The sequence below is a fragment of the Melanotaenia boesemani genome, chromosome 19 (genome assembly GCF_017639745.1).
Source record: "Melanotaenia boesemani isolate fMelBoe1 chromosome 19, fMelBoe1.pri, whole genome shotgun sequence".
NCBI classification, from domain to species: Eukaryota; Metazoa; Chordata; class Actinopteri; order Atheriniformes; family Melanotaeniidae; genus Melanotaenia; species Melanotaenia boesemani.
The window spans coordinates 31,540,103-31,566,243 of NC_055700.1; the positions used below are offsets into that span (position 1 = coordinate 31,540,103).

The 26,141-nt window shown below is 43.5% G+C and overlaps 1 protein-coding gene across 1 annotated transcript in view; it reads right to left on the bottom strand.

The window, feature by feature from the left end:
- The window catches only part of LOC121629697, a 32,326-nt gene continuing 6,185 nt past the window's right edge, over nt 1–26,141 (bottom strand). Inside the window, exon 3 of the mRNA XM_041969420.1 lies at nt 1–3,844. Coding sequence (XP_041825354.1) covers nt 1,090–3,844 — 2,755 coding nt within the window. The 3' untranslated portion in view covers nt 1–1,089. The remainder of the gene's footprint in view (nt 3,845–26,141) is intronic.

Below are 26,141 nucleotides of genomic sequence, written 5' to 3' on the forward strand. Positions count from 1 at the left end.
ACTAGATTTAGTTCCATCTTTTTGATTGATTGATCTGGAGTTAGATTATGAAGAAGGCTGATGTTCATGTGAAGTCTGGTTTGGATGCACATGGATGTTTGGATCAATTATAAGTTAAACACGTTATTTAAAATCTCTCTTCTTCCTGATCCACATAACATTGGGCCTTAAACCTCTGACTTAGCTTAAAACGTATGGAAAAAAAGGAAAACCATCCCCTCAGTGTCAGTGTGAACCAGACTTTAGAACCGTTGCATTCTGCTTAGACTTCTATACTTCAGTCACAGTAATTTAGTAAATCTGTAATAATTGTGTTTGTGTGAAACTTTATAGAAAGACACATACAAATATGTTGCTTTTACTCCTTAAATGATAAAATAATGACATTACATTCACTTTCAGCATCAGGTAGCACAAAGTGCCTCCATTCATCTGTCCTCCACCTCGAAACGTCCTATTGTCACATTTCCACTTACACGTTCCCTTCTACACAGTAATATCTTTCGCTTTTCCTTACATCTTGAGTATTTGTTCCATTCATCCATTTTCTGTATGGCTGAGTCCAGTTCAGGTTGCGGGGAAGCTGGAGCCCAGCAGGTGAGAAGCAGGTACACCTGGACAGGTCTCCAGTCCATCGCAGGACCACCACAGAAGTTAAGCATTTGTTATTATTTGAATATAACAGTGAGCAGAAATGTGGGCTGTAGCTACGCTGTAGATCTTTGAAACCTCAAACTTAGAAAATTTAGATGATCAGGTGAAGTAAGCATGAGTTGTGCTTAATTAAAAAAAACTATGGAAAATTAGATCCATACTTGTAAATAGAACTGGATTTCTGAGATGTTTAAACATTAATAGTCTGAAAAGGACTTTGCAAGGCTAATGTTAGTTTCTCCGTGTATTCGTTGCCTAACCATCAGAAACACATTCTCAGCTAGCAGAAAATAAAGAAACAAAGCAAGTAGCAAATCATTAAGGTTTTTATTTATTGCTAAGGTTTGCATATGCTTAGTTTGAATCTTTTTTAGGTGCTTAGGTAACTCTGGAGAGAATGTCTGGACTGAGCTGAAAGGGCCTTAGCAATGACTTCTATTTGCCTCTGGGGTCGAGCATTGGCACGTATGACTGAAAGAGAAACGTCCATGATTCATCCCAACCTGAGAGTGGCTTGAAGGACATCCGCTTGTTCAGATTTTCAGGCCTGACCAAGAACTTCCAAGATTCTATCCATTTTTCAAAGAACTTGTCTTTGTCTTTGTCCTCAGGCTTAAGCTTCTTGGCCAAACCCCGGCACTTCTTGGGACGTGGTTGGGCTTTACCCCAGAGATGGCATCCAGCCCACTTTTTGTCTAATTGCTTGTCCATCTCCTTCTCCAAGTTGGAGTACAAAGGCTTCCTTGCTCTGGTCATTTTTGTGAAAATCTCCCTAGGGTCACTGGGCACCGCAGACTTTCTTTTGCCTTTGGTCTGTCCATTGGCACCCTGCAGGAACTGATAGGAGTTTGACCAAATCTTAAAATTGGCAGTGCTGCTGCTTAAGTTGGATTTAATATCTTGTGTCTTCGTTCCTCTTGACCATATAACTAAGTAGTAAGCAGGGTTAGGGCAGGATTTCAGCCAGGGCTGGTTCAGTTTGGGCATGGGGTTGGCAAACCTGAATGACCTTCCCCACACAGATCCATGCTCACTTGCAAGGGGATGCTGCTGCTGTTTCGAGCGGTTGCTTGCACCTTGGCCAGACACTCCTGAAGATCCATAATAACTTGGTTGGTGCTGGAGAACTGACTCAGCGTTCCATGAAGAGCTCCACTCCTTCTCAGGGTATCGTTCTCTAAACATCTTTTTGTCAATGGAGCGGCTCATTTTAGCTTTGGCTCTCTCCACAAAAATCACCTTCTTGCAGTGCTGGATCTCTGCCAGTTCATCAACCCACTGGTCTCTGGGTGCCAGTTCAGTCCAGGGTAGTGTGTGATAGATGGACCATTTCCAGGCTTCTCTCCACTGACTAAGTGAGGGTTTGTCATGACGGAACTGAGTTTCTGAGACCATCCAGGCTTGTTGCCAGTCAGAAATAGCCCTAGTATGTTTTACTTCTTCCTGTGAGTCATAAGGATGATGGGAATGCACATTTGACTTCCCATCGCTGGTTTGCCCCTTTCTTTGTCCAGGCTCTGATCGGTGCTGGCGCCTTGTGAACTTCCATGATTCTCCCCAAATCCTTTCCCCAGTAGGTCCATTTTTAGGGAATTCTACAGGTGCAAACTCATTCTGGTGCCTCTCCCAGTTCACCCGGATTTGGTTTGTGGTGGACCAACCCTGCTGCCATCGCTCTGGCTCCTGATGCAAGGGCTTACAGGTGTATTTCCATGAATCTTTCCACTCTGAAAGAGTGGGCTTTTTGTCTCTTCCCTTCTCTGACTCTCCAAAGATCTTCAGTGGATCAGCCTTCATTTTTCTCCTCTCTGTTCTCATTCTATGTTTTATCATCTTCCAGGACTCCTTCCAGTCTGACAAAGGTACCAATTTTTGCAGCTGTTGCAAGAGAAGTAACTTTGACTGGGGGAATTCGCTCTTTGATTGATGCATCACACCATGTTTCAGTTGCTCATAGCGTGGATCTGGTGGCATTGAGACATCTTCCTTCAGGGCTTTGTCTGTGCTTTGAGCTCCAGCAGTGTCTATCTTTGGTGGTGGGGCCTTCAGGACTTTATCTATTTCTTCACTTGGTTTTGAATTGGTTTTTGTTATTTGCCATGATTTGTTCCACTCATTGGGAGACTCAGATTCTTTACAGAAGTTCTGGTGTAAATTTTTATAGTTGTGTGAACAAGGTACATTGATGACATTGTTGAAATGGGACTCTATCTGCTTGCCCTGATCATCAGAGCCTTGGCTGTAATCAGAGTTGTTGTGATTGTTGAAGCCAGTAGTAGCTGCTCTCCAGGAACTGGTCCACCGTGGACCCAGAGCTTTCTGAGCCCAAGGCTTGAAAACATTGGTACCATGGTGATTCATGAGCTTCCAACATTCTTCCCATTCAGAGCTCATTTCTCCCTCATTACCTTGCTTGTTAGTCGTGGACTCATTCATTAAACCTTCATTTGAAACAATATGATGATCCTGCTCATTTGCAGGCTTGGTAGACTGCCATGAATCACTCCACTCTGACGAATACAAGGATTCATTGTGGCGCTGGCTTTCCATCAGCTTGGTGAAGTATCCAGCTTTGGGACCACCATCTCTAGTTACATCATCTTCCTTCATTTTGTCAGCTCTTTGCCATGATACCTGCCATTCCTCAGCAGGAAGACTGAAGTCAAGCCGCTGTGATTTCACCATCCTGTATTCTAGTTTTCTCCAGAAGTGAAGGCTATGAGGATCCATCATGTAAGGCTCACTTGACCAGTGCTTGCCTTCTCCAGATGGAGGCTGGTGGGTGGCAAACATCCAGCATTGGCCCCAGTCTGAGCCAGCCGTGGAGCCCTCTGCAGGTGGTAAAGACTTGTTATACTTCCATGCCTTCCCCCACACAATAGTTGAAGGTTGAGTTTGGGTGATGTGCATAAGGAACTGCAGCCTGGTGAGACTCTTGTCCTGTCCTTTTTTGTCTTTGTAAGCTGGAGTTGGAGCAGAGAAGCCTTTGCTTGGGAATCCTGGTCTACCAAGTGGAGCTGAACCTCCATGAGATGCAGTTGTACGAGCTGGAGCAATGCGAGGGGTCTGGGGCTTGCTTTTCCAGACATTGTTGTCGGGCTGAGTCTCAGCTTGGTGTTTAGGTTTCCTCTCTCTTCTTTTGTGTCCTCCAGTTTTAGCAGCTACACGGTTTTCCCAGTCCTGGTTAATGCTGTGAAGACAAATATGACATAAAAAGTACAAGTGCAGAAAAGATCTCAGTTAAACTTAAAGTTAATTATTTTACCATGTTAAATACTACACTAATAGTTCATCAATTGAAATAACAAGACTTTTGCGACAAATTTTAATATTATGGCTATACTAGGGCTGTCAAAAATAACGTGTTAATGGCGTTAATTAACTTATGTTTGTGCAGCAGCTGCTTCCTCCCTCTCCTCTCATGTTGCTCCGCGAAACATAACGGCTGTCAGTAATCAGCTGATTGGCTTTTCTCTCTTGTTATGTGTGTTTATGGATCAGATGAGAAGCGTTCATGGTTCACACGGTCACATATTTACCCCAAAGTGTTCTTGTTGGAAGGACCTTCTCTAACACAGTAGCTGACTAAAGCATGTAGCTGACGACAGAAAGTAGCTGTGGAAAGGATTTCAGCTATCCAGGGGCGGGTCTAGAAAGGTTCTGACAGGTCCAGGCAGGAGCACTGACCAGGAGGGGCCCAAATTAGACCTTTTTAGGTCAAGATTTTATGAAATATTGAACTGATTATTACAACTAAAGTGATCATCTAATATAAAAAAAGGGAAGAAAAATTTCCCAATAATATAATTTTTCAGCAGGTTTTTACTTTGGGTGATGCCGTTGTAGGACTTTTATAACTGCTGCACAAACACTCACACTTCAGTGGTAAAAGGAAAAAGCTGTTTTTATCCAGATCATCAGTTTTATCAGAGTTTCTTCATCAATGTTCATGAATCTTGATCAATGTTTAACTTTAGTCGTCACATCGGCTGATGTAGAGATGTTTCAGAACAGCAAGTAAAACATTACATACTGCATTTACTGATCATTGCACATCTGACACTTACCTAAGAGAAAAACAGGCAAATTTCAGGCATAGTCGGGAATGGTGATTAATCGGGATTAATTCATTTGGAAGCTGTGATTAATTTGATTAAAAATTTTAATTGTTTGACAGCCCTAGCTTATACACATTTTTGCTGATGTCCAGATTGACAAAGGACTGAGGAAAAAAAGTCTTTAGCTTTATCTTAATGCTTTCACAACTATAGCTGTCACACCCTCATACAACATGGTTCTGTATTAAAAACATTACCATTTATCAGTGACAAAATTGAAGTTTATTGCTATGTGACTATTAATATCCACAGAGAAAGTCCAGAGACGTGACAAAGCTGGAATATTTATATCAACATGCATGCTTGAGATGACTCTATATATTCTGAGGTAATGTTTCTACATGATACAGTGACAGTGCAGCAGCTAAATATATTGACAGCCCTTAAATAACTTATATTTATGCATAGGAAGCTTGTGGTGGACTGGCCACCTGTCCAGGTGTACCCTGCTAATTAATGGGATAGACTCCCCGAAACCCTGACTTGAATTAGGTGGTATAGAAAATAAAAATGAGTGAATGAATGTATGTCTACATGTTCCAGTGTTTTTGCTTCTGCTTGGGGGCAATAAGAGAAATCTGTAAAACGGATCGAGCCGCAAGTTGCAAACCTCGAGGCGTGAGTTTCGAGTTGTGAGAGACGTGAGCCGCAAGTTGTAAACTGCAAGGTGTGAGCCGCAAGTTGCAAACCGTGAGTTGCGAATCGCGAGACGGAAGCTGTGAGTTGCGAAGCAAGAGGTGAGAGGCAAGAGCCATGAGGCGTGAGTTGCCAACCGTGAGGCGAGAACCGTGAGTTGCGAACCGCAAGGCGGGAGCTGTGCATTGCAAACCACGAGGCGAGAGGCAAGAGGCAGGAGCCGTAATTTGCAGGGCAGGAGGCAAGAGGCAAGAGGCGAGAGGCTGCAGGCGGGAGGCGGGAGCCGTGAGTTGCGAGGCAAGAGGCGCGAGTTGCAAGGCAAGAGGCAGGAGGCAAGAGGCAAGAGTCAGGAGGCGAGAGGTGGGAGCCATGAATTGCGAGGCGGGAGCCGTGAGTTGCGAGGCGAGAGGTGGGAGCTGTCAGTTGCTAGGCGAGTGGCAAGAGGCGAGAGGCGGGAGCCGTGAGTTGCGAACCATGAGGCAGGAGCAGTGAGCTGCAAAGCGAGAGGCAAGAGGTGAGAGGCGGGAGCCGTGAGTTGCGAACCGCGAGGCAAGAGCCGTGAGTTGCGAGGCGAGAGGCAAGAGGCGAGAGGCGAGAGGCAGGAGCAGTGAGTTGCTAGGCAAGAGGTGGGAGCCGTGAGTTGCGAGGCAAGAGGCAAGAGGTGGGAGCCGTGAGTTGCAAGGCGAGAGGTGGGAGCCGTGAGTTGCAAACCGCGAGTCAAGAGCCGTGAGTTGCGAACCTCGAGGCGGGAGCAGTGAGTTGCGAAGCGAGAGGCGGGAGCAGTGAGTTGCAAAACGAGAGGCAAGAGGTGAGAGGCGGGAGCCGTGAGTTGCGAGGCAAGAGGCGGGAGCTGTGAGCCCGATTTCTTCCTATTGTACAACAATTCCAGTCGGCTGCAACTTCAAAGTGGGACCTGGATATATTCAATCAGCTGTACTGACTTGGATTTCTGAGGATAAAAGCAGGTTTTGTGAGAAATCTGTGAAATCTTTTTTATTTTAAATTAGCTGCCTTAATAGTAAAACTTATTGTTTAGCATTGCAAGCTTTAAAAGGGTTTTCATGACGGCGTATGTGTTGTTATGTGTTTTGTCTTATTTATTTTTATTTATAATATTCCTTTTTTTTTTTACCTTGTCCTGTCCAGCATGGTGGCGGCAGAATGATGGTCTGGCAGCTGTGTTGTACTGAACAAATTTGCTTTGCCAAGAGGAGCTTTTTGGATATAAGGCTCCTCTTGATAATCACCTTTTTTAATTCTTTGTTTAAATGTATTGTTTTATCTTATTTATTTAGTATTATAGGATTTATGTAGTCTTGCTGGACCTGACTGGAGGGGACAGAAAAAAAAAAGAATAAAGAAGAGAAGTAGAAAAGAAAGTGAAAAAAAAGGAAGAGGGGACAAAGATCCAGCAGATACAAGCAACGAGCTTCAGTCCAATCTAACAGCAGACAACCAGCTGCTACACCTGTACTTACCTGTACAAGTGTAGCAATGACAATCATCAGTAGTTCCTAAAAAATAACCAAGACAGCAACAACAACATGTATCACAACAACAACCAAAGAACCAGAAACACACACACCTGAACCAAAGCATCTCTTAGTTTATAAACCCACTGGACACCTCAGTGCTGTGTCAGCATGCAGAGGATGAGGAATGAGGAGGATCAGAGATGAGTATGATCTTGCAAATGTGACCACGCCTCTATGGAGGCTAGAGGCAGACTAGGGCGGCCCAGAGACCTGGGTCATCAGCAGCATCCTGGAGCACCAACCCAAGTCACCCCACCACGAACCCACCCAGAGGGCTGCAGAAGAAGACCCCAGCCAAAGCCCCCCACAGTCACGGAGCACAGGCCCCAGGGGGCCAAGATCTTCAGCCACCAGGCATCATCCAGGGCGGCCAGAATGATGGGTCCCAAACCTAAAGAGCCCAGAGGCAGCGACAAAATTTTAACATTTTTCTATTTTCTTGTGTCATGTCACAATCCCCTGTGTGCACGTCTACGTTAACGAGTGCAACATTTCACATGCCCGAATGTGGCCTGTCGCTTGGCTGGAGCAGGGCAGCTATTTTCCATAGGAAAGGAGCGACGTTGCCTCCTGTGTGTTCAGCCCATAAAACTGGATTCTTATTTAGGTTGATCATTTGTAGCCAAGCTTTTTGTCCAGTAAATGTTCATGTTAACACACATTGATAACAGAGATATGGTCAACAGTCAGGAGTGCAGTTTCACTGCCAGCCAGGCTATGAACCCTGCATAGAAGATTTCTCTAAGCTTTCTGCTTTGAGATTTGTAACGTTGCAGACTTTTGCCTACTCTGAAAACAGTAAAACATGTCCTCTTGAAAACGTATTAAATTGTTAATTTGTGGCAGAATCCTCTGAGTTTCTGCATGGTGTATGACAGAAGGGCTCAACACTCAGCTTCTCTCACTCCGTGTTTAACTTAGGTCATAAAAACACACCATGTCACTTTGTCAAGGTATTCATTACACCTCGCGCTAAATCTGCTCAGCTACTCCAGGAACCCAAGAAGTCGAGACATGCATTATGACACATGTACATGTCTGAGATCCAATGTCAAAGTTAACTTCTGACCTTTCAGTGCTGTAACAGATCAGATTTCCTGCAGCAGCCACCTTCATTTCCAATTTCCAGTCGGCTGTAACAATTCTGCATTCAAAGGTTAAATAACCACAGACTTTCAGTTGAACTGTGACTGAGGGAAAAGCACTGTCAAACATTCATTGTCAGTCGTTTCTTTTCCCATTCCTGTCTACAGCTATAACCAGAGCTATTCAAACCCAGCTGTCATTAAAGAGTGCTGATCTAGTGTTCATAGCTATTAAATTAGCAGATTAAAGCAGATTAAAGAGCTGAGCTAGCCAAGCTCGTAAAGCAGAAACAGTCCTGTTTGCACTGTGCATTGACAGACTTTTTTCTTTAAGCCTTAATATGAAGAAATACAATACCATTCCAGAACGTTTCTATGACAAGTTATCATAGAGCTGTAGTTCAGGAGGAAGAGCAGTCATCTTTGAGCAGGAAGGTCAGTGGATTGATTCCAGGCTTCCCCTGACTGCACGCCTAAGTGTCCTTGGGCAAGACACTGAACCCCCGATAAGTGTGTGTGTGAATGTTTTGAAGTGGCTGCAGATTTTATTGTCATTTTTAACCAAACTCCTGCTCAGATTTTACCTGCATCATGTAATTTTATTGTAGATCATTTTAACAATAGACTAAAATCAGCCATTGACTCAGCAGCTGTACTTAAAAACTGAAAGAAGAACATCCAGAATACCATTGAGGACTGAGAAAATTAGAAAGCAGAAAAGAAATTGCAGGATAGCAGAGAGGCAATGAACTAACAATTCTTCATGAAATTTTATGTGGACTCCAAATCTACAATAATACACTTCAACTGGCCAGAGTGCTCCCCTTCTCACCTCATCACAGATAACAAAACAACCCCAAATTCCTTTTTAAAACGTTGATCGTTTAATAAATACAGATTTTAACACGTCCACCTCCATGCCTGCACCAGAGGCTGCATGCGAGGACTTTGCAGACCACTTCAGAAATACACAAAATTGGACAAAATTGTTGGTTCCCTTCGGTTAATGAGAGTAAAACTCACAATGGTCACAGAAATAACTTGAATCTGACAAAAGTAATAATAAATAAAAATTCTATTAAATTTAACCAGTGAAAGTCAGACGTTGTTTTTCAACCACGTATCAACAGAATTATTTAAAAAATAAACTCATGAAACAGGCCTGGACATAAATGATGGTACCCTTAACTTGATATTTAGTTGTACAACCTTTTGAGGCAACCACTGCAATCCAACCATTTCTTGTAACTGTCAGCGAGACTTCTGCACCTCTCAGCAGGTATTTTGATCCACATGCTTGCCATGTTACCTTCCATGTTACAAGGTTACCTACCATGCTAGGAACAGGTGTATGAGATGGGTGGCGGGGTCCAGGACGCTCGGACCCGATGGATGCCGCTTGCAGCTTTATTAGGGTCCGAGCCATACGAAGTATGGAAGGACCCTATTGTTCCTGAAATATTTATTATACTCCTTCTAAGCATTTCGACGCCAAATTTGACCCCCTAAACACCCATGAAAAGTTGTGAATTTTGGCACACACGTCAAGTCCCGCGTAACTTGGATATTATAAGGTCCACATACACTTCAATGAAAAATTGGCTCAACAGCGCCACCTAGACACCCCCAAAATCCCCAAATGAATGGGGTCCCAAAAGTCTACTTCGACGTAGGAACACGAAACTCAGCACACACATGTAAAACCCCAAGTCAAGCAAAAAAGTCAATCAAACACCTGTTGCCCAGGCAACAGGGTGCCCGCCATCTTGGCGTGTACGGCCATTTTTTTCCCATTTTTTCCACTTTACACACATCGTATTTGAACGAACTAGTCTGAGGGGATTCGTGCGATTGACTCCAAACTTGGTGGGAAGCTTCCTGACAAGTTGGGGACCAAACGCTATTCAAATCTTTCTAATAGGAGAAAGCGTGTAACCGTGGCAACCGACGGAAAATGACCTTCTCGCCATGAAACACGGTTTGCTCATATCGCCATATAAATACATGGGATCTGCACCAAAGTTCACAGGATTCATATGTGTAACACCCCAAGTCCAGCAAAGAAGTCAGTTGAACACCTGTTGCCATGGCAACCGACGGAAAATGACCTTCTCGCCATGAAACACGGTTTGCTGATATCTCCATAGAAATACATGGGAGCTGCACCAAAGTTCACAGTATTCATACCTGTGACACCCCAAGTCCAGCAAAGAAGTCAATCGAACACCTGTTGCCATGGCAATGGGGTGCCCGCCATCTTGGATTTCATTGCCATTTTAACGAACTAGTCTGAGGGGATTCGTGCCACTGACTCCAAACTTGGTGGAAACTTTCCTGACAAGTTGGGGACCAAACGCTATTCAAATCTTTGTAATAGCAGAAAGCATGTTACCGTAGCAACCCACAGAAAAACGCCTTCTCGCCATGAAACACGGTTTGCTCATATCTCCATAGAAATACATGGGATCTGCACCAAACTTGAGAGTATTCATATACGTTCGATCCTTAACGCATTACACCACCTGTTGCCATGGCAACCGACGGAAAAACACCTTCTCGCCATGAACCACGGTTTGCTCATATCTCCATAGGAATACATGCGAACTGCACCAAACTTCACAGGAGTCATACAGGTTGGGTCCTTAACGCATTGCACCACCTGTTGTCATGGCAACATAGCATGTTAGCTAGCAGAATTAGCATGCAAGCAAAAAATGCTAAGTATATCAACATTTCACATTTTCAGCTGGGTGTTTTGCCATGTTACCTTCCATGTTACCAGCTTACCTACCATGCTAGGAAAAGGTGTATGAGATGGGTGGCGGGGTCCAGGATGCTCGGACCCGATGGATGCCGCTTGCGGCTTTAATTAGGCCCAAGCACCGAAGGCGGTGCGAAGGCCTGTTGTAATTGCTCCGTTTTTTCCGTATTCTTATTATTAGGCCCGAGCACCGAAGGCGGTGCGAAGGCCTATTGTAATTGCTCCGTTTCTTCCTTCTTCTTCTTCTTCTTCTTCTTAAACATTGGAGGCATTTTTGGGGACCTGAACATGCACGAAAACGCGCCTACTTTTGCGCACCCCCCCAAAGGAATGCGAAAAATTTGATATTTTGGGGTGCTTGGGACTGTTCGGGCAAAATTGAGCGAGAGCGCCACCTATTTAATATGCCCCGCCACTGCACGTCATCAATCTTTATGAAAATCGCTACATATATTCTAAATGTTCGGGCGAACAAAAAATCCTCTTGGAGCAACAGCCTACAACCAACAGGAAGTCGGCCATTTTGGATCAAAGTCGCCATTTTGGCGTTTTACTGACATTTTAAAAATCTATCTCCTCCTAGAGATTTCATCGTACCGCTACCAAAATAGCTCAGGATGTCCAGAAGGCATGTGTCTTTAAAAGTTATTGAAAGTTTTCTAATAGGAGAAAGGGCATGGAGGGGGTGGGGCCTCAAAGTTTGGTGTCTCGCCGTGAAGAACGAAATCGATATAACTTCCACATAAAACAATGTATCTGAACCAAAATGGCCATGTATGATGCCAGTCCCATCCTGAACACATTTACATGTCAATATTTGGGTTATGAATTGGCCACGCCCCCTGGTGACAGGAAGTCATGGTTTTTACTTGGAAACCCACTTATCTGACGTTTTGGACACAACCAGATCCAAACTGGGTCAGACAGCAGAAAACAAGTTGGTGATGATATCTGTTGAAAACCATTGCTCTACACTGCAGGGCGCAACTGTGGCGCCATGGCGAACTTCGATAAGACGCCATGACATCATAAATCACTATAAATCCCTCAATTCTGATCCAATCCCCATCAGACTTGCAGGGATTAATCGGGGTCCGGCCCTGAACAGATTCATATCACCAATTCTGGTCTAGCCCTAAGCCCCGCCCACTTTCAACAGGAAGTGCTTTTGTTCAGACGCCGGGGTCCATCCCCTCAGGAATGAAACTTACACACTTGAAAGTGCTTCACAACAGGTCAAACCCTTTCATGATACCACAAGAAAAATCTCAAGTTCCTTCGTCAAATGTAACCATGGCGAATAGTAGTCCGACGCCATCAAACAGGAAGTATTTGTGACTGACCCATTGTAACGTTGATCTCCACCAAACTTGGCAGGACGGAACGCGGTCAGGCCTAGAACTCAGCCCCATTGACATATGCTGAAAAAATTGCAATATGGTTCTATAGCGCCCCCTACAAATATTTAATTGATCATATCTGCCCACTACATTGAGCGATATGGCTGAAATGCAGTATATTGATAGAACTTGGGAGGATGTACAAAAAAGCCTCTTGGACCTATATGATAACTTCAACAGGAAGTCGGCCATTTTGAAAAAAGTGTCATTTTGCGGGTCATTTTTGCATGTTTCTTTGCCTTGCATTTGAACAAACTCCTCCTACAGATTTTATGGTATTTACCTCAAACTCAGTCTGTACACTCCAGAGGCATGTCTGGTCAAAAGTTATTGAAAATTTTCTAATAGGAGGTGGCATTCAGCAGCGGCACCTCATCAAGTTTTGATGTTTCGCCATCAAGCATGTAATCCATTATTTCTGAAATACAACACTCATCCTGCACCAAACTGCACATGTTTCACTTCAGTTCCATGCCAACCACATCCACAAGTCCTGATGTTGTCATCTGGACATTGCTCAGCGCTGCATGGCGAGACCGTGGCGCCATCACAAGGTTGGATAAGGCGCCGTGACATCATTAATCTGTATAAATCCCTCAATTTTCATCCAATCAATATGACACTTGCAGTAATTAATCAGGGTCTGCTCCTGAAAAGATACATGTAACTTCTTCTGGTCTTGGCCTAAGCCACGCCCCCTGGAAAAAGGAAGTGCCTTTCCCAGACACCGGGGTCCCGCTCATCAGGGAATAAACTCACACACTCTACAGTGCTTCAGATCAGGTCAAACCCTTTGATGACACCACAGAAAAAAAACCTCAAGTTCCGTTGTCAAGCAAAACCATGGCGAATGGCGTCCTCGCCATGAAACAGGAAGTACTTGTAACGGACCCAATGTACTCCTGATCTCCACCAAACTCGGCAGGGAGGACAGTGGTCAAGCCTGGAACTGATTCAAATAGACATATGCTGGTTATTTGGCTCTATAGCGCCCCCTATGGTTATATCATTCGCCATGAAACAGGAAGTGGCTCTAGCTCTGCTGACAGTTGACCAGTTGAACTGATATTTTCCTGTTCTCATTAGAGTTCCAACCTGAACATGGTTCTACATGAAAACGACTATAGCGCCACCTAGTGGCCACGTGGAATTTTCCTCTTGATGAAATCATGCTCCGGTTTGTGGGAATTCAACACAGTTTGTATGAAACAAGGTCATGAATGCTTCAGATGTCATCACTGGACAGGCTGAGGTGCAAGTTGATCCTCTCATGCGTAAAATCGCTTCTTGATGGAGATAAACTCTGGAAGAATGGGTATATGGCTGTGGGCAAGAGCGGCAGTGCTGCTGGAGGGAGGTTGGTAGGTGATAGGGCGGTGCAATAGGCCGAAGCGGCGCCAGAGGTGCGAGGGCCTCCAACGCTGCTTGCAGCTTTAATTCTTATTCTTCTCCGAACTCAAACGCATTTTTGGGGTACTGCCCATGCTCGAAAACTCACCAAATTTTGCCTACCCTCCCAAAGGAATGTGTAAATTTACATATGGTAGGGTGCTCGGGACTGTTCGGGCAGAATTGAACGAGAGCGCCACCTATTTATGGTGCCCCGCAACTGCATGTCATCAATCTTCATGAAAATCGGTATTCTTGTTCACAATGCTTGGGCGAACAAAAAATCCTCTTGGAGCACTGTCCTAAAAAAAACAGGAAGTCGGCCATTTTGGGTCAAAGTTGCCATTTTGGCGTTTTACTGACCTCGCATTTGAACGAACTCCTCCTAGAGATATTGTCTGATTGACACCAAAATGGCTCAGGATGTTCAGAAGGCATGTGTGATCAAAAGTTATCAAAAACTTTCTCAAAGGAGTAAGGGCAGAGAGGGGGCGTGGCCTCAAAGTTTGATGTCTTGCCATGAAAGACGAAATTATTATAACTCCCACATAAAACAACATTTCTGAACCAAAATGGCCATGTATGATACTAGTCCCATCCTCAAGACATCTACATGGTCATTATTGGATTATGAATAGGCCACGCCCCCTGGCGACAGGAAGTCATGTTTTTTACTCGAAGACTCACTTCTCGGACGTTTTGAACACAACTCGGCTCAAACTGGGTCAGACACTTGAAAACAAGTTGGTGATGATATCCGGTGAAAACTGTAGCTCTACGCTTCAAGGCGAGACCGTGGCGCCATGGCGAACTTCGATGAGACGCCATGACATCATCAAACAATACAACTTCCTCAATTTTCACCCAATCACCATCAAACTTACAAGGCTTAGTCATTGTCCAGTCCCGAAAAGACCCATATGACACTTCCGGTTTAGCCCTAAGCCCCGCCCACTTTCAACAGGAAGTGTTTTTTTTCAGATGCCAGGGTCCTTCTCCTCAGGCATGTACTCCAGACACTTGAAAGTGCTTCACAACAGGTCAAACCCTTTCATGACAAAACAATAAAAATCTCAAGTTTCTTCGCCAAACGTAACCATGGCGAATATTGGTCCGACGCCATCAAACAGGAAGTAATTGGAACTCACCCAGTGTACCATCGATCTCCACCAACCTTGGTAGGAAGGATCGTAGTCAGATGTGGAACTGACCCAAAGTGACAAATGCTGGAATAGCAGCATAGTGGCTCTATAGCGCCCCCTACAATATCTTAATCGACCAGCCCCGCCCACTACGTGGACCGGCATGCATGAAATTCACCACATTGATTTACCATACCAGGATGTACAAAACTGTCCATTACACCTATAGGCTAATTTCAACAGGAAGTCAGCCATTTTGAAAAAAGTGTCATTTTTTGGCTCATTTTTGCTTTTTTCTTGCCATTGCATTTGAACAAACTCCTCCTACAGATTTTATCGTATTTACCTCAAAATCACTCTGAAGCTTCCAGAGGCATGTGTGATCAAAAGTTATCAAAAACTTTCTCAAAGGAGAAAGGGCATGGCGGGGGCGTGGCCTCAAACTTTCATATCTTGCCATGAGAGACGAAACTAATATAACTTACATATAAAACAACCTATCTTAACCAAAATTGCCACGTATGATGTCATTTCCATGCTGACCACATCTACATGTCCAGATGTTGTCAACGCCATAGCCCCGCCCCCTGGAAACAGGAAGTACCACATTTTTTACCATTGAAAGCTTTACAAATGTACTCAAACTCATCAATATCATTCTTGGAGACCTCATCATTGAAATATCACAATCTCATTGCACCATCATAATTAAAATGGCTGCCTGTCAGGTTTCGGTCCCTCGCCATCAAACAGGAAGTGGCTATAACTCTGGACTCGCTTGACCAAAAGACGTGATATTTGGCAGTTGTCATTAAAGTGCTAACTTGAACATGTCAGTACATAATCAAACACAATAGCGCCACCTACTGGCCATGTTGATATCTGCGGATCTTAAAACCATGCTTTTGTTTGTATTTATTTCACACAATTGGTCAGAACATGCTCATGAACACTTCTGATGTCATTACTGGGACAATTGAGGTACCAGGTGATCCTCAGAGGGATACAATGACCACCCAAGGCAGAAAGCATGGGGATGAGTGAGCGTACGGTTGCCAGCCAGAGCGAGCTTGCCTGGGGAGGGAGGTTGCCGGCTGGTGGGGCGGTGCAATAGGCCGAAACGGCGCCAGAGGTGCGAGGGCCTTCATTGCTGCTTGCAGCTTTAATTAGGCCCGAGCACCGAAGGCGGTGCGAAGGCCTGTTGTAATTGCTCCGTTTTTTCCTTATTCTTCTTCTTCTTATTATTCTTCTTCTCAAAAGTAAATCGCATGGTAGGGGACCTGAACATGCGTGAAAACGCGCCTAGTTTTGCGTACCCCCCCAAAGGAATGCGTAAATTTACGTATTTTGGGGTGCTCGGGACTGTTCGGGCAAAATTGAATGAGTGCGCCACCTATTTATGATGCCCCGCCACTGCACGTCATCAGTCTTTATAAAAATTGCTACATGTATTCTAAATGCTCGGGCGAACAAAAAACCCTCTTGGAGCAACAGCCTAAAACCAACAGGAAGTCGGCCATTTTGGGTCAAATTCGCCATTTTGGCGTTTTACTGAAATTTTCAAAATCTATCTCCTCCTAGAGATTTCATCATAACGCTACCAAAATAGCTCAGGATGTTCAGAAGGCATGTGTCTTTAAAAGTTATTGAAAGTTTTCTAATAGGAGAAAGGGCATGGAGGGGGTGGGGCCTCAATGTTTGACGTCTCGCCGTGAAGAACGAAAGTGATATAACTTCCACATAAAACAATATATCTGAACCAAAATGGCCATGTATGATGCCAGTCCCACCCTGAACACATCTACATGTCAATATTTGGGTTATGAATTGGCCACGCCCCCTGGTGACAGGAAGTCATGGTTTTTACTTGGAGACCCACTTATCTGACGTTTTGGACACAACCAGGTCCAAACTGGGTCAGACAGCAGAAAACAAGTTGGTGATGATATCCAGTGAAAACTGTTGCTCTTCGCTGCAGGGCGAGACCGTGGTGCCATGGCGAACTTCGATAAGACGCCATGACACCATTAATCACTATAAATCCCTCAATTCTGATCCAATCCCCATCAGACTTGCAGGGATTAATAAGGATCCGGCCCTGAACAGATCCATATCACCAATTCCAGACTAGCCCTAAGCCCCGCCCACTTTCAACAGGAAGTGCTTTTTTTCAGACGCTGGGGTCCATCTCCTCAGGAATGACACTTACACACTTGAAAGTACTTCAGAACAGGTCAAACCCTTTCATGATACCACAATAAAAATCTCAAGTTCCTTTGCCAAACGTAACCTTGGCGAATAGTTGTCCGACGCCATCAAAGAGGAAGTACTTGTACCTGACCCATTGTAGCGTTGATCTCCACTAAACTCGGCAGAGAGGACCGCGGTCAGGCCGGGAACTCAGCCACATTGACATATGCTGCAAAAATTGTAATATGGCTCAATAGCGCCCCCTACAAATATTTAATTGATCATATCTGCCCACTACATTGAGCGATATGGCTGAAATCCGGTATATTGATAGAACTTGGAAGGATGTACAAAAAAGCCTCTTGGACCTAAATGATATCTTCAACAGGAAGTCGGCCATTTTGAAAAAAGTGTCATTTCTGGGGTCATTTTTGCCTGTTTCTTTGCCTTGCATTTGAACGAACTCCTCCTACAGATTTTATCGTATTTACCTCAAACTCAGTCTGAACACTCCAGAGGCATGTGTGTTCAAAAGTTATTGAAAATTTTCTAATAGGAGGTGGCGTTCAGCGGCGGCGCCTCATCAAGTTTTGATGTTTCGCCATCATGCACAGAATCGATTATTTCTGACATACAACACTCAGTCTCCACCAAACTGCCCATGTTTCACTTCAGTTCCATGCCGACCACATCTACATGTCCAGATGTTGTCATCTGGACATTGCTCAACGCTGCACGGCGACACCGTGGCGCCATTACAAGCTTGGATAAGACGCCATGACATCATTAATCAGTATAAATCCCTCAATTTTCATCCAATCAATATGACACTTACAGTGATTCATCAGGGTCAGCTACTGAACAGATACATGCTACTACTTTTGGTCTTGGCCTAAGCCCCGCCCATTTGAAACAGGAAGTGCCTTTTTCAGACACCGGGGTCCCTCTTTTTAGGAATGAATCTCACACACTCAAAAGTGCTTCAGATCAGGTCAAACCCTTTCATGATACTACAGAAAAAAACCTCAAGTTCCCTCGCCAAGCAAAACCATGGCGAATGGCATCCACCGCCATTAAACAGGAAGTACTTCTAACTGACCCAATGTACTCCTGATCTCCACCAAACTTGGCAGGGAGGACACTGGTCAGGCCTGGAACTGATTCAAATAGATATATGCTGGTAATATGGCTCTATAGCGCCCCCTATAAATATTTAATCTATCAGCTCCAACCACTGCTTTGAACGACATGATAAAATGTGGCATATTTATGTAACATGACAGGACAAACAAAAATGCCTCTTCATGTCCTTATGTTCTCAACACCATAGCCCCGCCCCCTGGGAACAGGAAGTCCCACCATTTTAACCTTTATCATCTGTATAACTAATTCTAACTCATTAATATCATCCTTCATGAACTTATGGTTGAAAATATGACTGACGTCTTACAGCATCATGATTAAAATGGCTTTCTGTGATGGTTTAAATCATTCGCCATTATACAGGAAGTGGCACTAACCCTGCTGTCAGTTGACCAATTGAGCTAATATTTTCCTGTTCTCAATAGAGTTCCAACCTGAACATGGTCCTACATTAAAACAACTTTACCACCACCTAGTGGCCACGTGGAATTTTCCTCTTGATAAAATCATGCTCCAGTTTGTGGGAATTCAACACAGTTTGTAAGAAACAAGGTCATGAATGCTTCAGATGTCATCACTGGAAAGGCTGAGGTGCAAGCTGATCCTCTCATGAGGAAAATCACCTCTTGATGGAGATAAACTCTGGAGGAATGGGTATATGGCTGTGGGCGATAGCGGCTGTGCTGCTGGAGGGAGGTTGCGGGGTGATGGGGCGGTGCAATAGGCCGAAGCGGCGCCAGAGGTGCGAGGGCCTCCAACGCTGCTTGCAGCTTTAATTTATTATTACTTTTGTCAGATTCAAGTTTTTTCTGTGACCATTGTGAGTTTTTCTTTCATTAATTGAAGCGTACCAACAATTTTGTCCATGTGTGTAAAACCGATGCTATCAGATCCAGTCTTTTATCTCAACACATTGTTGACTTTAACAGATCTGAAGCGCTGCTTTTACCCAAGGAAACACTGGAGCGTTTGTTCTGATCAATGCAAAGATCCTTGGTTCAGTTTTTTTTCCAACTAAACCCAACAACCTGCCTTTTAGACCCCATTCCCACATCACTTTTGTCAGGGAGCTCAGCCTCCTGCAGTCTCCTGCAGTTCCCTGATCTACCACAGCTGGCCTGATCAGCTCATCTTCATCAGGACCTATTGGATTCACCTGTCCCACAATAGATATAAGGAGCCTTCCTGCTCTTAGTGATTGTGGGATCTTAACCAACGCACTTCATGGACTCACCCCTTTTCTGCTCCACGTGCCTCATCTCCCAACCGACTCTTCCAGGTCTGTTTACACCCTGATCTTTCATGGTATTGTGCTTCTCAATAAAAAGGGGTAAACTGCCTATGTCTCAGCTGAGTCTGCGTTACAACTTTTAAAAAACATTTTATGGTTTCTTCATTATGAGCTATGCTTGTAGCAAGCTACTCTCTTCATACGAGTGTCTTCCCATCTACCTTTAAAACATCAGTGGTGAGGCCCTTTCTGTCATGGGTCTGCTGATTCTGGCAGTAGTCTGATAACACGACTGACAACTATCTCCATGCCTTGTGGTCCTGCACACATGTCCGCAGGTTCTGGCTTTAGGTATGTGAAGACATGTCAACGTGGCTTCAATGTAATATCCCTGCAAACCCCACATTGTGTGTAAAAGGTGACTTAGTAGAAATTAACATGTAATTAACTCTACACTGGTCCCCTGTGATTAGCTCCATCACTTAGTGTAGGTAGGTGGAGGGTTGTGACCTCACCATTTTTGGGGTTGGGTATTGTTGGGGGGGTACCTGATGGCTGCGGGTCCTTGATCGTTTCCCATGGTAGGGATTTTGGGCTGTTTCGCAGTGTCTCCAACCCTGTGGGACTGTGGCAGGGTCTGCGGTTGGGGGTCACCTCGTGGTGGTAGGAATCTGGGCCGGGTGGCTGGACTGTTCTGGGGAGGGGGTTCTGGGTTCTGGGCTCTGATGCGGCTCCCACTCTTGAGGGTAGAGGGCTCGGTTGGTGCCGGGGGGTCTGGGCCTGCCTGGATGTGCTGCCCTGGTGTCTGATTGCTGCCCCAGGACCCAGGGTATGGCCCGGCTCATCCTCTGGAGGGAAGATCACTTCCCTCTGGTCTTACATCCCTAGACCTCTCTCCTTCCCCGCTCTCTCTCACACACACGTAAGGTGTTGGGAGGCGTGCACGTCATGCTGGGTGTAGCGAAGTGGCTCCTTGGTTGCACCCTGTGGTGACTCAGTTTTAATTACAATTAGACATCAAAACACAAGAACATAATACACAAACATCTTCTAGGGGCATGCCATGTAGTGCATGGTGGACGGGGCTGCTCCCGTTGCCTTGCTCCCAGCATGGAGTGGTAACTGCTCCTTTTGATTGCTTATTTTGATTGCAAACAACACACACTTCACAATCTGTCATGAGTGGGGAAAGTGAGGACAATGGGGTCCTCTCCCACCCCTGCCACCGTGGGCACCCCCATGGGCAGGCAGAGAGAGGTGGTTTTCGCAGGGGCTGAGATACAGTCGCTGATGGGGAGCTGCTAACCCCAGTCTGCCGCATCTGGGTGGGATGTGGTGGTGGATTCTGGATTTGGGGCTCGCTATCCTTTGGTCGACCAGGGCTGTTTCCCTCAGTGCATGGTGGGAGAATTAAGTGTGATAGATAGGGGATAACGGGTGGAGGAGGATGGGAGAGTGGTAGCTGGTGCCCTGGTTCCCAGGGTGTGTAGCAGAATATTGGGGAGGGTGCTGACCCGTACTGGGTTGTTGTCAGGGGGAGCCTGGTCCTCCTAGGTCCTCTGGGTATCCTTTTTTGACTCTGAGCTGGATTTTATTCCACACATTAGAAACGTCTCATAAAATGGATTTTATCATCTTAAAAACATTGCCAGAGTTGCCCATTACTTTCTTTTGCCAGCACCACGGTGCTGATGCTTTTATTTCAAGTAGTATAAATTACTGGTCTTCACAAAAAGACTATTTCCAACCTATAACTACTCAAGAACTCAGCAGCAGAGTTATGAAGAGGACCAGAGGAACATATCACACCAAGTTTAAAATCGCTGCATTGGACTACCTGTGTTTTAGGATTGATTTTAAGCTTCTTTTACTGGTTTATAAATTCTTAATGGTCTTGGACCTTCTTATTTATCAGACCTGCTTTTACATTATAAACCCTCATGGACCCTGAGGTCTACTATAGTTCCCAGTCAGAACCAAAACCTTTGGCGAGGCCTCATTCCACCACTAAGTTTCTCAAAGTGAACCAGCCTGCCAGAGAACCTCAGGGCATCAGAGACTGTTGATGCTTTTAAAAACAGACTCAAGACCTTTGTAGCTTATAGCTGAATTTTATTTGATTTTGTTTAGATTTCCACTTATATTTTCTATTTATTTTAATTATTTATTTTCTCCATTTATTGTTTCGTTTTACCCAAGTACATACTTTTTATAAACTCCTTTATTTTATTTGATTTTATTTTACTTTTTCATTTTCCTGAACTCCTTTATCTGTATTTTTATTCTTGTTACTTTTATCAGTTCTTATTGTTTCTAAGTGTATTTATTCTTGTTTTTACTGTTTAATTCCAGTGTTTCCTCCTGGGGATCCTTCACACTGGGAGCTCTACCTGCTCTGTCTGCAGGGTTGTTACCAAGGTGACGGCCCTTGTCTGGGTGGCTGGGGGTCCTGTACTGCAGCCCTGTTGCTGTGGTGTGGACCCTGGCCAGGGATGGAGGTCATGCATAGAACGGGGTGTGGGCAGGTGAGAGAAGGTACATGTGTTTTGTTTGTATGTGTGTGAGATTGTACGTGAACTACAATGAGGTGTGTTTTAATTTCCTGTTATGTACTCTGGTGTGTGAATGCTTTTAAATTTTGTTTTTAATTTGCAGAACTTGCTTTATTACTTAAAGAACTTTGTGCATGAAAAGTGCTCTATAAATAAAAATTGATTTTATTTCATTTAACTTGACATGCAGTGTAAAGCGCTTTCAGTAAGTTGACTGGAAAAGCAATATATCAGCACAAGTCATTGTTCGATTTTAATTTGCACTAAATGTGTACTGAATATGTGTAAAGAAAGACTAACCCCCAATAACTTAATAATAACTCAGAAGGGGAATTCCCAAATCTAATCTGCAGATTATCAGGACAAACAGGATGGACATGAAGAGAATTATTTACAGGGGAAATTTTATGCAAATTTTAAACATTTATCATATGGACATTAAACTGAACTAAAATTGTTTGCATTGTCTGCGATGGACTGGTGACCTGACCATGAAGTATCCTGCCTGAACAAGAGCCCTCTGCTGATGAAGAGGACGACCCAGAACTAGAAGGTGGTCCTGATGAAGAGAACGACCCGGTACTAGAAGGTGGTCCTGATGAAGAGGACGACTCGGTACTAGAAGGCGGACCTGATGAAGAGGACGACCCGGTACTAGAAGGCGGTCCTGATGAAGAGTATGACCAGGTAGAAGGCGGTCCTGATGAAGAGGACGACCCGGTACTAGAAGGCGGTCCTGATGAAGAGTATGACCAGGTAGAAGGCGGTCCTGATGAAGAGGAAGACCAGGTACTAGAAGGCGGTCCTGATGAAGAGGACGACCTGGTACTAGAAGGCGGTCCAGATGAAGAGGACGACCCGGTACTAGAAGGCGGTCCTGATAAAGAGGACGACCCGGTACCGGAGCTTGTTATAATTCTAGGTAGCGAGGAGTAGCAACTCTCATTAATAGAAGGTTAAATTTTGACATAAATAATACAATCATAGATCCAGAAGGCAGATTTATAATAGTTACATTATCTATTAAAAATGTTAAGTTATATATTGCAAATATATCTAGTCCAAATGTTGATGATCCCTCCTTCTTTCACTCCCTCTTCGCCTCACTCTATGGTCACTCAGAAAACACATTAATTATAGGAGGTGATTTTAACATTATACTGGAAAAACAAAGTACCACAGGAGCCCATCGAGTCTGGAAATCCTCAGAAACTGTTAAACACTACATGAAGGATTTTGGTCTCTGTGATGCTTGGCGCTCTCACCATCCCACACTAAGAGAAAACACCTCCTTCTCTTCAGTTCACCATTCCTATTCTAGATTAGATTATTTCTTAACTAGCAGCTCGCTGATGAATGACATGTCAGAAATCAGAATCCATCCTACTAGCATTAGTGATCACGCACCAGTATCATTCACTCTGAGAAATAAGAGCAATAAATCAGCAACTAGAAACTGGAGATTTAATATGTCATTACTTGAAGATCCTAAGTTTATCAGCTACTTCAAAAGAGAATGGTCCTTATATCTGGAAAATAACGACTTGCCAAAAACTTCAGCGTGTGTTCTTTGGGAAGCAGGAAAAGCACTAATGAGAGGGAAAATAATTTCCTTTTCTTCTCATAAGAAAAAGAAGGAAACTTTGAGAATTTCAGAGTTAGAACTCAGAATTAAATCCTTAGAGGACGCTTACCATGTCTCCCCAGAAGAACACACACTAAATGCTATAAGGAAAGCTAAACTTGAACTTAACAAAATAATAGATAAAAAGACGCAATTCTTGGAGCAAAGACTTCGCTTGGAGAATTTTGAGCATGGCAACAAATCTGGAAGGTTCCTGGCTAATCAGTTAAAAACAAATCAGGAGAAAACAACCATCTCCTCTGTCAGAGAACCAGAAGGAAACATCAGCCACGACTCTGACAAGATAAATAACACTTTCAAAGAATTCTATAAAACATTATGTACATCACAACTAACTACAACAGATGACAATATTGATAAATTTCTTAGTAACATCAATCTTCCAAAATTAAAACATGAAAATAAAATGGTCTTGGAGTCCCCCCTTTCAGTTGGCGAACTCCAAGAAGCTCTCCAGCATATGCCCAACAATAAAGCTCCAGGTCCAGATGGTTACCCAGCAGAATTCTACAAAGAATTCTGGACAATGCTGGCACCCACTTTCTACAATATGATATTAGAAATAAGGGAAAAACAAAAAATACCTTCAAATCTGAACCTAGCCAATATTACTCTACTATTAAAACCAGGTAAAGACCCAACACTTCCATCCAGATACCGTCCAATTACATAAATAAATGTAGATCTCAAAATAATTAGCAAAGCTTTGGCCAGAAGAATAGAAAAAATAACCCCTCTAATAATGCATCCTGACCGAACTGGCTTTATTAAAGGTAGACATTCCTCTACTATCATGCGTAGATTAATTAACATCATAGATTATTCTACTCTACATAACGTGGAATCCACAGTCATTTCTTTAGACGCAGAAAAAGCATTTGACCGAGTAAACGGGAAATTTTTATTTGCAAAGTTAAACAAATTTGGGTTTGGGTCATCTTTCATAGATTGGATAAAAATATTATATAACAACCCAAATGCATGTGTGAAGACCAATGATCAAACCTCTCCAAGCTTCTGTTTGCAGAGAGGCACCAGACAGGGCTGCTCACTTTCTCCATCACTCTTTACTATTTTTATTGAACCCCTAGCTGCTGCCATAAGACAAAATAAAGAGATTAAAGGAATCCATGCCAAAAATATAGAACATAAGATAAGTCTTTATGCTGATGATGTATTACTTTTCCTCCAGAACTCACCGACATCTCTCCCCCAGACAATCACACTTATTAACACATTCTCATCAATATCTGACTACTCTATTAACTGGTCTAAGACTATTATTATGCCCATCAACTGTGACCTACAAAACATACCCAATACTACAATACAGTCTGGAAACATTAGATATCTAGGCATAAACATTTCCCCCAGGTTATCAAAACTAACAAAGCTAAATTATGTCCAGCCACTTAAAGCAATAGAGGATGATCTCTCATGGTGGAGGCACTTACCCATATCACTCATGAGGAGGGTTGCCACAGTTAAAATGATGGTTCTATCTAAAGTAAACTACCTGTTTTCAATGATACCCACTAAACCATCCTCCAGCTGGTTTAAGTCACTGGACTCACATATATCTTAATTTTTATGGAAAAACAAGCCATCACGTATCAGTCTAAAAACTTTACAACAGACTAAAGATAGAGGCGGATTGGAGCTACCCAACTTTAATCATGTTTTCTTAGCTAACAAGCTGCAGTATATCTCAAAATGGCTTAAACCTAGCAGTCTGGATGAATCATGGTTAGATGTAGAGCAAGCATTGTGTGAGGATGTGTTTATCGCTGACCTGCCATTCATCAGCTCAACCATCAAAACACATAAGTGTTTTAAAAGCATGAATATCAGTTCCTCTTTAGTGGCTTGGTGGGATTTTCTAAAAATAACCAAATCCTCACTTTGTCCATGTAAGTTTACACCCCTCTGGAACAACCCTGACATCCTGCAAAACAAAAAGCTTATCAATTTCACTCAATGGAAAAATAAAGGAATAAAACAGTTAGAGCATATAATAGAAAATGGAAACTTCTTGTCATTTAATATTCTCACTTCACAATATGGAATCAGTAGCAAAACATTTTTAGGATATCACCAGCTTAAATCTATTATATGTAAAAAATATACCATTAATCAATTAAACCTATAGCTACCTATTAGGGTGGCAGAATTCATGAATCGCAATGCCCCAAAGCTATTATCAAAAACATATAGACTATTATCCAAACTAGAAGACTCAATCTGTCTTCCAACTTCAAAATGGGAGGGTGACTTATCCAGTAACTTTAATAAAGATAAATGGTCACAAATATGTTTAAACACCTTTAAAATGACTAAGAATTCAAATATGCAACTAATACAATTCAAAATTCTACATAGAACTCATTATACAGGACAAAGGATGTTCAGGATGGGTCTGTCACAATCAAACATCTGCACACACTGCAATGAAAACACACCTGACAACTATCTCCATGCCTTGTGGTCCTGCACACCTGTCCGCAGGTTCTGGCTTCAGGTATGTGTGGACATGTCAACATGGTTTAAATGTAATATTCCTACAATCCCCGCACTATGTCTACTAGGTGACTTGGGTGACATTAATATGGCAATTTGAAGGAGGGCTGAGTGGGATTCGGGGGATTATAGGGGGAGGTGCT